General features: G+C 43.0%; 1 protein-coding gene across 3 annotated transcripts in view; it reads left to right on the top strand.

The window, feature by feature from the left end:
• FRMD5 (FERM domain containing 5) overlaps positions 1–12321 on the top strand; it is a 317514-nt gene that overhangs the window by 244384 nt on the left and 60809 nt on the right. For all 3 annotated transcript variants that reach the window (XM_075069763.1, XM_075069765.1, XM_075069764.1), the window contains exon 5: positions 6551–6648. In XM_075069763.1, coding sequence (XP_074925864.1) covers positions 6551–6648 — 98 coding nt within the window. The remainder of the gene's footprint in view (positions 1–6550; positions 6649–12321) is intronic.

The following is a 12321-nucleotide window of genomic DNA, read 5'->3' on the forward strand; positions in this document are numbered from 1 at the left end:
TGCAGATCTCAGGTGGGGGAGGAGGGGGGAGAAGGGAGAGGAGGTACAGCACAATATGGAGTTTATTAAAAAATGACTTTAATTTTTTAAGAGGTCTTTGCAGTAGGCCGTGTTTAGCATGCTAACTATCCTCTCGGCCCTCCAGAGGGGAGGGAAGCACAAATGTTAATTGAGAACATTGGAGCAGTACAGCATCATTAACAAATAATTCTGCCAAAAGCGGCTACTGGTTAGAGATGTTTACAACACTGTCCACCCTGTCCAAAGTATCAGAGGGGTAGCCGTCTTAGTCTGGAGTGTAATTACTGTCCAAAGTGTAATTACTTTTTCAGACAGAACAAATTGCAAACACATATCTGTGTCCTAACAAGTTTGGAAAATAAGGATGCTGAAGGAATCAGGATTTGCAGTGAGAGGCGGGGAAATGGACAGGAAAGAGAATATAGAGAAGTTGGTGGGACATGTTTCAGGTAAACACCACAATATATTTTGGATTGCAGCTAAGGTCAGAAATCTTCAAAGCTGTTTCCAATGCCTAGTTGTTCCCTCCTTGGAAATAAAGGGGAAATTGATGTCTGCATTCCAGCACCTGAGACCTCATTTTTTTTCCCCTACGTCATGAAACGTTTGGCTAAGACGCAGTGTAAAATCAATGTAATATCGGCTAGTGCAGTGTTTCCCAAACCTGGGATGCCGATTGTGTAGGGAAATTCCCTGGTGGGCCAGGCCCATTTGTTTACCTGCCCTGTCTGCAGGTCCGGCCGACTGCAGCTTCCACTGGCCGCGGTTCGCTGCTCCAGGCCAATTGGAGCTGCTGGATGCAGTGGCCAGTGTGTCCCTCAGCCCGCGCCGCTTCCAGCAGCCCCCATTGGCCTGGAGCAGCGAACCTGATTTCATGATTTCCTGCCAGTGAATGCAATCAGATCCCGAACACAGGATTATAAATGGGAGAAACAACATCTGAAAGAGTAAATGTGGGATAGTTTGAGAAACTAAACCTAATTTAAAGAACTCGGGCATGAGTCTATTCCAATCTGCCTGGCAGTGCTCAGAGTATCCTGTGGAGATACGTATTTTCTGTACCTAAGGAAACAAATGTTGAGAGTCAAATCTGCAAAACAACATGTTAAGTTGTGTATGCAAAATGTGATCAGGTGTCTTCAAACACATCACTGTACATGCAAATGGGTGCTTGTGAAGACACCCATTCTGTGTATATAGATGCATATTTTGCTATGCAATTATCAATGTGCACCCATCAGTTTTTAATTCTTGCATATGAAACCTGAGTACCTATTTTTATTCTTTAGAAGTGGCCCTTACTGACTAATTTTCTTGTCCTACATATGTATGTTGTAAAACAATCTGAAATCGCCCCAGGTGATGGTCAACAGGCTGCTGATGGAGCAGAGGGCACATGTGGTGATGCTGGGATTAGAAAATTTATTTACTAGCCACTGGGGGGTCCTTCTGCTTTTTTACTTTGTAAATGACTGTAAAGGCATTCGACTGACAGCCCTGGCGAATGAACGTGTAGTATAAAAACAGGAGTAGCAGCAGCACAAGCTTTTTTCCCTTTGTATCCTCAAAGCACAACAGGTGCTGAGTGAGGTAGCCGCTTGTCTTCTAGAAATTACAAGATCACAAGACTTATTTCCGTATGCCCTCAGCGGTTGTCGGGTGAAGACAAAGCTCAGTTGTCACTGACTTGGGCTTGATTAGAATCAGTGGCCTGAAGGTGGAAGGCTCTAAATCCTTCTATTGGTCCCCTGGGCCAGCTGGTGTTTTTTCCCCTGGCATTTGAGGAATCCTAGAGCACAGGCCTCTGTATGTCTTTAAACATCCAAGATGGATAGTCAAGATCCAAGCCAAGCTCCTCTAGAGTTAGGTAGGCCAACTGGGAGGACTAAAGATATTCCAGCATTCATAGAAGTGTAGGACTAGAAGGGACCTTGGGAGGTCTTCTAGTCCAGCCTTCTGCATACCATCCCTTGGATGTGCACTTTCTCTTTGGAGTGTTTGGTGAGCAAGGACCATGATTGGATGAACTCTGGGATTTTGCCCTCTTTTACACGGCGTATTTGAAATACTTCTGGGTTCAGGATTACGTACCTTTTGGTTTTGTATTAATAAACTAAAGATTTTTTCATAGAAGGATGGATTAGAGAACAGAAGGTGGACAACAGAAGATGAGATCAGCAAAGGAAGGAGGATTCTGGAGTTCTGTGCCTTTCTCGATGATGTGCAGAATTAATGGAAGCTTTTCTTGTGCTTTAGAGAGAGACAAATAAAACCCATAGTTAGTATCATGAATACATGGGCAACTCCTTCTGAACCTGATTGCCAGCCCCATAGTAGAATCAGATTAGCACAAAATCAAGCATTTGTAAATAGACCATTTTTAATTGCTGAGCCTGTTTTAAAATAACTTCATGTCCAAAACACAAGCATATCTGCTTCTCTAAGAAGGTGCCCCAAATCAGCTTTCCCAGATACAATTGATTTGGTTTTTGTTCTAGGTACATTTGAGAAGAAACAAAGAAGTGTCCAGGCATAGATCTCAGACAGATGCATCTGGTTGCCCTTTTTTAAGAGCCACTTATTTGGTTTTCAGATTTTATGTTAACTCCTAGCAACTGCAAAATTTTCAGTCATTAGGCCTCAATTTAAATGTGAAATGGCCAGTGACACCTCTCTGAACAGTGACCGCTATTAGGTGGACGTGGTCGTTAAACTGTTCCTACCATATTCTATTTCTTTTCTGTAACCTGAGATCAGCACAACAGCTGCAGTTGTCAGGTATTGAAATGCAGTTCAGATTTATGCCTTGGGGAGGGCAGGGTGAAAACTTGGCCAATTAAGACCATCAAAGATTTAGCCCCTTGCAGTTAATATAACAATAAGGGGGGTGGAGTAAGCAGTAGCACTTTGTGTTACTTGGAGTCTAGAGCCAGACAGAGAATGGCTTATTTCCAAGATAACATGATTGTATGTTTTGATGACAGCTTTCCCTCCATTGGCATATCTACTTTTCTACAGGTATGTAAATCTCCCTCTGTCTTTGGGTTCTAGTGACATCCAAGACTGAAGAATTCAAATGAAGCCCTGGTTTTCATGGAAGAAAAAGCAGTTCTTAGGCATAGGGGTCACTTGTCAGTTGAGTTTGTTCACTTTGTCAGTGTTCCAGTCCCAACACATTGGCGAGACAGACAGAATTAAATCAGTAAAAAGTAATGAACAGGGAGGATAAGTGAAGCTGGTTCTAAGAGAGTTCAGATATTGATTGGTGCCAAGACCAGGAAAAAACTCCAGTCAGTTCAGAGTTAAATTAGCTTTAAAAGTTTCTGACTGAAGAGAAAATCAGCAATAGGAAGAATGGCTGAGCTGTGACAGAGGGAACTCTAGTTCAGAAAACTGCATAACTTTCTTCACTGCATTTTTAAAGGAAGCTACGTTTCCAGAACACAAGCCCTTCTCTCAAAAATTCCCTTTCACTGGCTGAGTTGGGTGTTTTCTACAGATGGGGGAATATTTGCACGTTCATTGTGTTGGGGGCCTCTTGAAACTTTTTGCTGCAGTTCACAAAAGTAGACAAAGTTCACAAATGTATTTTCCCTAATTTAAACCGATGATTTCTTCTGGGCTTTTTTGCAAGGTTGAGTCAGTGTTTGAACAACATGTATCTAGGTAAGGGAAAGCTCTGTGTCTGGTACGGAAGAACTCTCAGGAAGACAGATAGCACTGTCCATGGTGCTTGCACTACATTTATTCATTCAGAATGTTCTTGCTCTTTCTCTGCTTTTTTTTCAGCATCTCTTTGTCACTCACTCTCCCCAATCTCTGCTCCATTTTCCATACTACTTTGTCATTGGATGTTTCTCCTGCTGTCTGCTTCTCTGTTCACAGTCTTTCCTCAGTGGAGCATAAACACAATAACCTTCTTGTCTGCGTCCAACTTTTGCCCTCCATGTTCATGTGAGTCTGGTATTAGGCCAAATCAGTTCATCCATATCTGTTTCTGTCCACTGCTGTTTGATGAGCTAATAATTGGATACAGATCCTGTACGTGAAACCCAAAAGAGACTGACTGACTTGCTTCTGCAGTCCCACCGTTGCACTGGCGTAGGGCAGATTTAGATGTGCTGGGAATACACGTGAGGCATCGGACATCACAACTGGTGGACTGAAATGTCATCCGCTGACTCGTTAGTTCATTTGAATGATTCAGCATTTTTTGCCCAGTTCTGGGCAGGTGAGATGGCCAGTAGCTACCCAGTACGCAAGACAGTGTTCAAGTCCTTTGAGAGTTGCCTGTGTTGGTTATTGTCTAATAAACTATAATATACCCAGAAAATATTGGCAAGGGCAACAAAAGTCAGGACACAGAAAAGCTTAAATTATGTGCCCTGCACCATCATCTGCCCTTTTGTTCTTAAAGACAGTCCATTAATTAAGGCCTGCAAGGCAACGAGATTTCGGGGCTGGGATAGAAAAAAGGAAGAACTATTCCCCTCTTTGGGTGATGGTAACAAATAAACATTTAGCACAGGCATGAGGGTTGGTGTGAGAAGATTTCTTCTGTGTCTGCGAGTGGCTCATGGCACACGGCATGACAAGGGCTCAGGTAGGTCTGTGTAGGTGTGGTAAAGGAAATACATTATATGTTAGTGCTGCCTGCGGGTGTTAGGGCTGATGCAGTATGTTCTTGCCCCTCTGTGTGCCTTTCAAAACCAGCCATTATTGAATCGGAACAACACTGATTTTTCACAAACACAGTTCGCTTTTTCCCCATGTCAGTTACCAGATATGCCATTGGGACGTAACAATCTGGTTGCTGCTGAGAACTCTCTATTTGGGCACCTATTCAGGCCAAGGAGAGGTCTCATCCTGTTTTCCACTACCCAAGAGCAATAGCCAGCGTCACTGCGTTTTAATCTTCTATAAAATGGGCCTCCACCTCTGTCCACACTTTTCTGCATTAATTCCTTCATGCCTGAAGATCTAGAGCTCCCACTGCTAGGTATTAATGTCTTCTGCATTAGCCCTTTGAGTTGGAAAATTCTGGCTCCCAGTGCAATGTAAAGGTACAGGCATACAGGGGTTAAACCATCCTGGGTCACCAAAAACGACCCTCCAGAACTGGTTTCAGTGGTTAGGTAGAAATGGAAGATATATTCTCCCATCCGCAAACAGGATTACAGAACGCACCTGGCCCTCACCAGCATTTCAGTGAGATTTGGGTGCATATGAATAGTACTCAATGTGGGGAGATTAGAACTTGAAATACATCGCGAAACAGCTGGAATGGTGACATGGATATTCTGTAGGGTAGCAAAGGGCAAAAGCTAATTAGCTGCTAGGGGCTGGTTCTACTTATAAAGACATTTTGAGTCTAAATCTGCCATGAGATGTATGCACGAAACTAAGAGCAGAGCTGGGGCTTGCATTTGTCCCAGCAGATCAGAAGGAGAATGGTGTGGGTTATGAGAGTTGGGTTTTTCTCAACATTTTTGTAATTTTAGCAGTGAAATGATGACGCTTGCAGTATCAGAAATCTGAACTCAAGAAATCAAGCCTGGCTGAGATTCTGCAGAATGGAAGTTAAATAATTTAAACATATTTCCAAGCATGCCAATTTACAATTTGCTCCTTAATTATGTGAGTTATGTTTTACATCAGATTGTTTTTCCCAAATGTAATGAATGCCATCTTAACTCAGTCTGAACTGCCACACAGTTACTTATTTTAAGTTTGTTATCATACTATAATTTTTAGTCATGTTTTGTTTTTTCTTTTTGCTGACATTGATTTAATAAAATCACATAAAATCTAGGAGAAATAGTGATTGTCACGCATAGAAATTGCTGATTTTATTGTCAGCTAATGACAGGTGCCAAGGAGGTGAGTGCTTACAGAGGGATCTAAGCTCTTAAAACATCTCCTAATAGTAATAATAATGATACCTGGCTGCTATATAATGCTTTTCAGTGTCACTCTCCAAGCATTTTACAAAGGAGGTCAATACCAGTACCCCCGTTTTACAGATGGAGAAACCGAGGCACAGAGAGGGGGAATAATGTTAATGGGCCTTACAGATAATAATGTCAGTAGCTGTAACAGTGCCACTAGCCCATACACATGTACATTAAGGGAACGATAGTTTCTTCTAAGCAGGTGTTATATAAAGTTTTTGGGTTCCAAGGGTGAAGTGCAGGTTTAGAGAAGTTTAAAACCAGAGTAATAACCTTGACTGGGGACACACACGACAAATTATGAATAGGATTCTTGTCTCATATGTATGCCTATCACCACTCCTGTGGACTTCAGCAGGAGTGGCACGCGTGCATCGGAGCCCTGAGAATTGACCCTAAATTGAGGATTGACTGGCAAATTAGCACTTGACTAAGTCACAGCCGATGTAATGTTTGGAGAGAATTTAGAGTGGAAGTGTCTCAATACAGATTTTCGTTGTTTGAGTTTCACATTTAGGTAACTTAAGCATTGCTTAATAAAAGAAATAATTCAGAGCTAATTCTCTTTCTCTCCTCAGGTATTTAGTCTTCCTGCAGATCAAAAGAGATCTCTACCATGGTCGCCTCCTCTGCAAGACATCAGATGCTGCATTGTTAGCCGCCTATATCCTTCAAGGTAATGCTTTGTGACAAGATAAATGTGCTTTTCATGCTAAGTACTGATTACATTATTTCACTTACAACAGATCACTGCACCTTGAATACAAATGTCATCTAACCAATGCAGGGCTGATGCTTCAAGATTCTACTTGTGCCAGTACCCCGTTGGTCTATGATAGAATTAGAATTGATAGTGTAATCTAAACTATACCAAAAGCAACAACTCTGCCATCTATTCTCTCAAAGTTATTCCACCTGGATTCAGGTCAGTTGTGTCTGAATAAATGGCCCTTTGATCAACATTATGTGTATAGTATTTTCCACTTTCTTTCATCTGAGGATCTCAAAGCACTTTACAAAATCACAATCTCCCTGTCAGGCAGGTGGGTTTATCCCCATTTAACAGATGGGAAACTGTGGTAGAGGGAGATGTGGCACCATGCGTTAAGCGACACAGATTCAGTGATAGAGCGAAAGGGGCATCTAGAACTCCTGATTTCCAGGTCAGTGTGCTGCAGCTACTAATTCACACTTCCTCTGTAAGTAGGATACAGGAATTTCCAGAGCTGAGTGATGCTCTCTGATAGGTAGGTAAGGCTTGTAGCAGCATGGGACTCACTCAGTACTGATTTCAGAGAAACCTCCTAGGTAATTTGGGATACTGGCAGGATAGAAACCACTCTCATGTGTTGAGACTTACTACAAAAGTCTCATGTGTTGAGACTTACTACAAAAGTCTTTTGCTACATCCTCAGACATACCAGACCTTGGTGTCCAGACATGCATCTGTGCTGTAGTTGTGCTCCTGGGAATTGATAGATGCAACAGTATGTGATAACTGGTGCTTTCAAGAGTGTCACTGTCATGCTGTTATTACCCTCTGATTTGGAATCTCAAAGTTAAATTGGTTGGTCCTATCCCGATTTACCCTCCTCAGCGTAACTTTCTCCTGCCTGTCTTCCGTCAGCCATCCCAGTACTAGACAGCAAGTGAGTGTGGCCAGTTTTGGCAGGGCGATGCCTAGTTATCAGTAAAGACAGAGAAGGAAGCTTGGTTATGTTTATATTTTTCAGTATTGCAGAAGGTCTGTTGAAACAGCAATTATGGTGACTGGCTCTGTAAATCCCATCTCTTGAAGTCTTCAGATTAAGACTGGATGCCTTACTGAACGGTTTGCTTCAGTCAAACCCAAGTTTCTGGGCTCAGTACAGGAGTAACTGGATGAAATTCTGTGGCCTGTGTTATACAGGGGGTCCGACTAGTTGAAGGAATAGTCCCTCCTGGCCTTAAAATAGATCAATCTAAATACAATAGACAGGTAAGCTAGATAAGATATAGACTCATTTACTGAAAGTTGAGAATGACATTTGTTTTTTTCCCTTGTCTGAATGAAGAAAGTCAGAATTCCTGGTTAAAAGCTATTAGCTGTAGAAGTGCATATCTTTACAAACCTCAGAGAAGGGTGAATTCCAAAGGAAAGACCTGGTTCACGGAGCTTTACATTTTAACTAAGGAAAAATGAAATAATTGTTTTGTGCTTCAGCTAACAACATTAATGTCTGCACCGTTACCATCTCCCGGTCTCTCAAATATGTACACACCAGACAAATCAACGTGGATAGTCCTTGTTATGGTATAATTCCCCACCCTGAACCTTAGCGTCCAAAAGATGGGGTACCAGCATGAATTCCTCTAAGCTTGATTACCAGCTTAGAACCTGTAGCGCTGCCACCAACCAGGAATCTCCAGTGCTGGTACACTCTGGTCCCCCAAAACCTTGCCCGGGGGAACCCCAAAGACCCAGATCTCTGGATCTTAACACAAGGAAGTAAACCCTTCCCCACCGTTGCCTCCCAGGCTTCCCCTCCGCTGGGTTACCCTGGAAGATCACTGTGATTCAAACTCCTTGAATCTTAACAGAGAGGAAAATGCACCTTCCCCTCTTCTCTCTCCCCCTCCCAGACTCTCCCGAGAGAGACAGTAATCCTAACACAGAGAGAAATTAGCCTCTCTCTCCCCCTTCCCTCCTTTCTCCCCACCAATTCCCTGGTGAAACCAGACCGTCCCCTGGGGTCTCACCAGAATTAAAAAACAATCAGGTTCTTAAACAAGAAAAGCTTTTAATTAAAGAGAGAAAAAAGTAAAAATTATCTTTGTAAATTTAGATGGAATAGGCACAGGGTCTTTCAGCTATAGACACTGGGAATACCTCCCACCCTAAGTATACAAGTGCAAATTAAAATCCTTTCAGCAAAATACAAATTTGAACTTCTTCCAGCCAAATACACAATTGAACTTCTTCAGCCAAATGCACATTTGCAAATAAAGAAACAAACATAAGCCTAACTCGCCTTATCTACCTAGTACTCACTGTTCTGAATTGTAAGAGCCTGTATTGGAGAGATTGGAGAGAAACCTGGTTGCACGTCTGGTCACTCTCAGAACCCAGAGACAACAACCACCAAAACTAACAGCACACACAAAAACTTCCCCTCCGCCTCAAGATTTGAAAGTATCCTGTCCCCTGATTGGTCCTCTGATCAGGTGACAGCCAGGCTTACTGAACTTGTTAACCCTTTACAGTCAAAAGAGATATAAAGTACTTCTGTTCTATTAACTCCTACTATCTGTTTATGACAGTCCTAAAGAGCCTCGCAACAAAACACTGCTCTTTCCACCTGAGTGACTGCATGCCATTCCAGCGTGTGGCTTTAAAGAGGGACCCTAGTACAACAAACGCAGGGTTGTTAGTTGGTGGCACCAATGAACATCCTTATACAAATTCATTACTTTACATCAAGCTCATCAGCCAAGAAACAACTTGTCAGCAAGTCGCAGACAGGACCAGGCTTGTTGCACAGCATAGGGTGGTGGAAAATATCTGGAAACCTCCTGCTTATTTTACCACTCCTGATCTTGCCAGTGCCCCTGCTATCAGAAGAGGCCAACAACATCCCTTCAGTTTGTGAATTCCTCTAAAGGATTGAACAGCTGAAGATCTGGGTTGAAAATCTGTAGACATTCTGAGAGCACAGACTAGCACTTCTCACAGGAAGACCCTGTTTTCAGTTGCTTATAACTTTGCTAAACTTTAACTGTTTGGGCTGAAATTTTCCATTCTGAGTGTCTGCCTCAGACGGACTTTGTTTTGGCTGAAATTAAAAAAAAAATCATCTATTTCTGAGAATGAGACTAAAGCAAAATACATTGTTTTCTCCATGTTAAAACATTCTAGCACCCCAGAGCTTTCGAGTTGAGACTTTGGCAGCAGGGTGGCATTTGTGTCTGGGATGTACTGTTTGCCATTCCCATGAAATTTGCTCAGATTTGTCCAAGCCTTTGAAAAAGGGGTGCCTATGGAAAAAATACAATGTGACTGTAATTAAAGACACTGTCATAATGCATGTGCGTAAGAAAGCTGATTTAAGGTGTCGTTGGCCACCTTAAATTTGGCATTTCCTAACTTTTGAGTGCTTGACCTTGCAACTCATAGTTGCATGGGGCTAATAATGTTCTTTTTAACGTCATTTGTATGTGTCATCACTGACATAGAGCCAGGGATGTGCAGAATGACAAGGCCCAGCTCCAGAGCACAAACAAGATATTTCATAGCAGACCGAATATTTTTTCTACATTCACGTGTTTACAGTTCAATATATTTGAATTTTTCAAAGACACTAATCATTAGTTTTGATGCTTCCCCTGTAAAATGCAAAAGGCGGGGAAATACACCTGTATCCCCCCCTTAACACTTTATAGGGGAAGCACGCACATTAACATAACATCTACATTTCACTAGGAGCCGCAGACCAAAGGAAATTGAGAGAGAGAGAGAGAGAGAGAGAGAGAGGTCCTTTCTAACTGAGTTGTGAGATGCTGCAGATGCAGTACTTTTATATAGCATGGAAAGCAGATATCACAGAATCATAGACTGTCAGGGTTGGAAGGGACCTCAGGAGGTCATCAAGTCCAACCGCCTGCTCAAAGCAGGACCAGTCCCCAACTAATATGCAGCTAAGTAGCATGAGACGCAGAGATGAAATACTGTGCTGCCTTGTTCAGCCAAGAGAGGACTATTTTTTCACCTCTTTTCTGTTCCCGTTTACTGCAGCTTAAGTCAAATTTGGATTTAATTACTGGCTGCTTCCCAGAGGGTGATGAAGGTGGAGATGGGGCAGCTGCCTGTTCAGCCTGTCTCAAGGAAAAATCAGCCCATTTCTTTCAGATGTATGAAAGGAGCAGAGCTGATTTCTAATCCGCTGATAAGACAGTTTGCTGTGTCGGATTCATGGGCAGTTCCAGCTCTTGGAGCGTTATTTATTGCTGTGTCTCGTTTAATGGGAAAGGACGAAGAAGTCCTCAGAGCACAGGAATGCACGCTGGTGACTTCAGGAGCTGGTCCCTGTTCTACAGTCATGTGGTGGCTGTTATGGGAGGTGGCATGGATAGAGATGTACATTTTATTTTTTGGTAACATTTTTGTGTACATTAATGCTGGCGGAAGCTGCCCAATTGCCAGTCCTGCCAAGTGGACTCCTCCAATCTTCCCTGGAGCAGGTTCAGCACAGTACAGACGGGAAGATACCGCGCAGAACAATTCTGTAGATATTCATTAACACTTTAAAATCCTCTTCAGGTGTGTCCGTGCCACTTCTTTGCTCGTTTTCAAGCAATATGCCTGCAAATTAGTTTATTTGCAGAAATGTCGCCCAAATGTGAAGTGAATGTTACAGAATGTTCCCAGAAGGGGGAGTTTATGCACTGGAATATTGATTCTGCTCCTGCAGTTGGAACAGGGCTACACAATGTGAATGACTTGTCCTCTCAGAAGAAATCCACTTTTAATATTGGCAGTGAACTGCTTGGAAATGCACTGCAGGCCAAGAGCAGTTCCTCCTAATTATTTGACAGAATAATTCTGAAGAATGACTAAAGTTGAGACAGTGGCCATCTGCTCACAAACATAGAGTGAAATTCAGAGATTAATTATTCCTTACAAATCCTTCACCCAACTGTCAAATGCAGGCATCAGCAGTGCGAGTTTTCCCATGCTGCCTCACCATGCAATGAGCCTGGTATGTTTTCTGTGTGTCAGTTGAAGCCACCAGCATGGGTTGGTGGGTGAGCCGTTGGAGAGGGGAAGGAGTCAGAGGTTAATTCACTCTCTATGCCTGTTCACTTTTTGATTTCCCTGCTGAGACTAGGACCCAGGTGTGATGGTGGATTTCTTGTGTTTGGACACCTGTGCACTGGGAACTGGACAGAGACCCATCAAACTAATTTCTCACAGGCCTCCACTCACGCAGGCTTGCAACCAGCATGGCTGGAGTTGAGCTGGTGACCTGACCTCTAGCCCTGCCAGGTGCTGAGCATCTTCCATTCTCATCAGCACCTGGGGGGTTTGAAGGTACCCATCACTTTGGAGGATTAGCTCCCTAGAAGGGAGGGATAGCTCAGTGGTTTGAGCATTGGCTTGCTAACCCAGAGTTGTGAGTTCAATGCTTGAAGGGGCCATTTAGGGAACTGGGGCAAAAATCAGTGCTTGATCCTGCTAGTGAAAGCAGAAGGCTGGACTCAATGACCTTTTGAGGTCCCTTCCAGTTCTAGGGGATAGGTATATCGCCTATTATTACTGCTCTGTATCCCATTGCCAGCCCCCTCAGCTAGTTACTCCCTCGCTATCAGCTTC

Source organism: Chelonoidis abingdonii, chromosome 9 (genome assembly GCF_003597395.2).
Source record: "Chelonoidis abingdonii isolate Lonesome George chromosome 9, CheloAbing_2.0, whole genome shotgun sequence".
NCBI lineage: Eukaryota > Metazoa > Chordata > Testudines > Testudinidae > Chelonoidis > Chelonoidis abingdonii.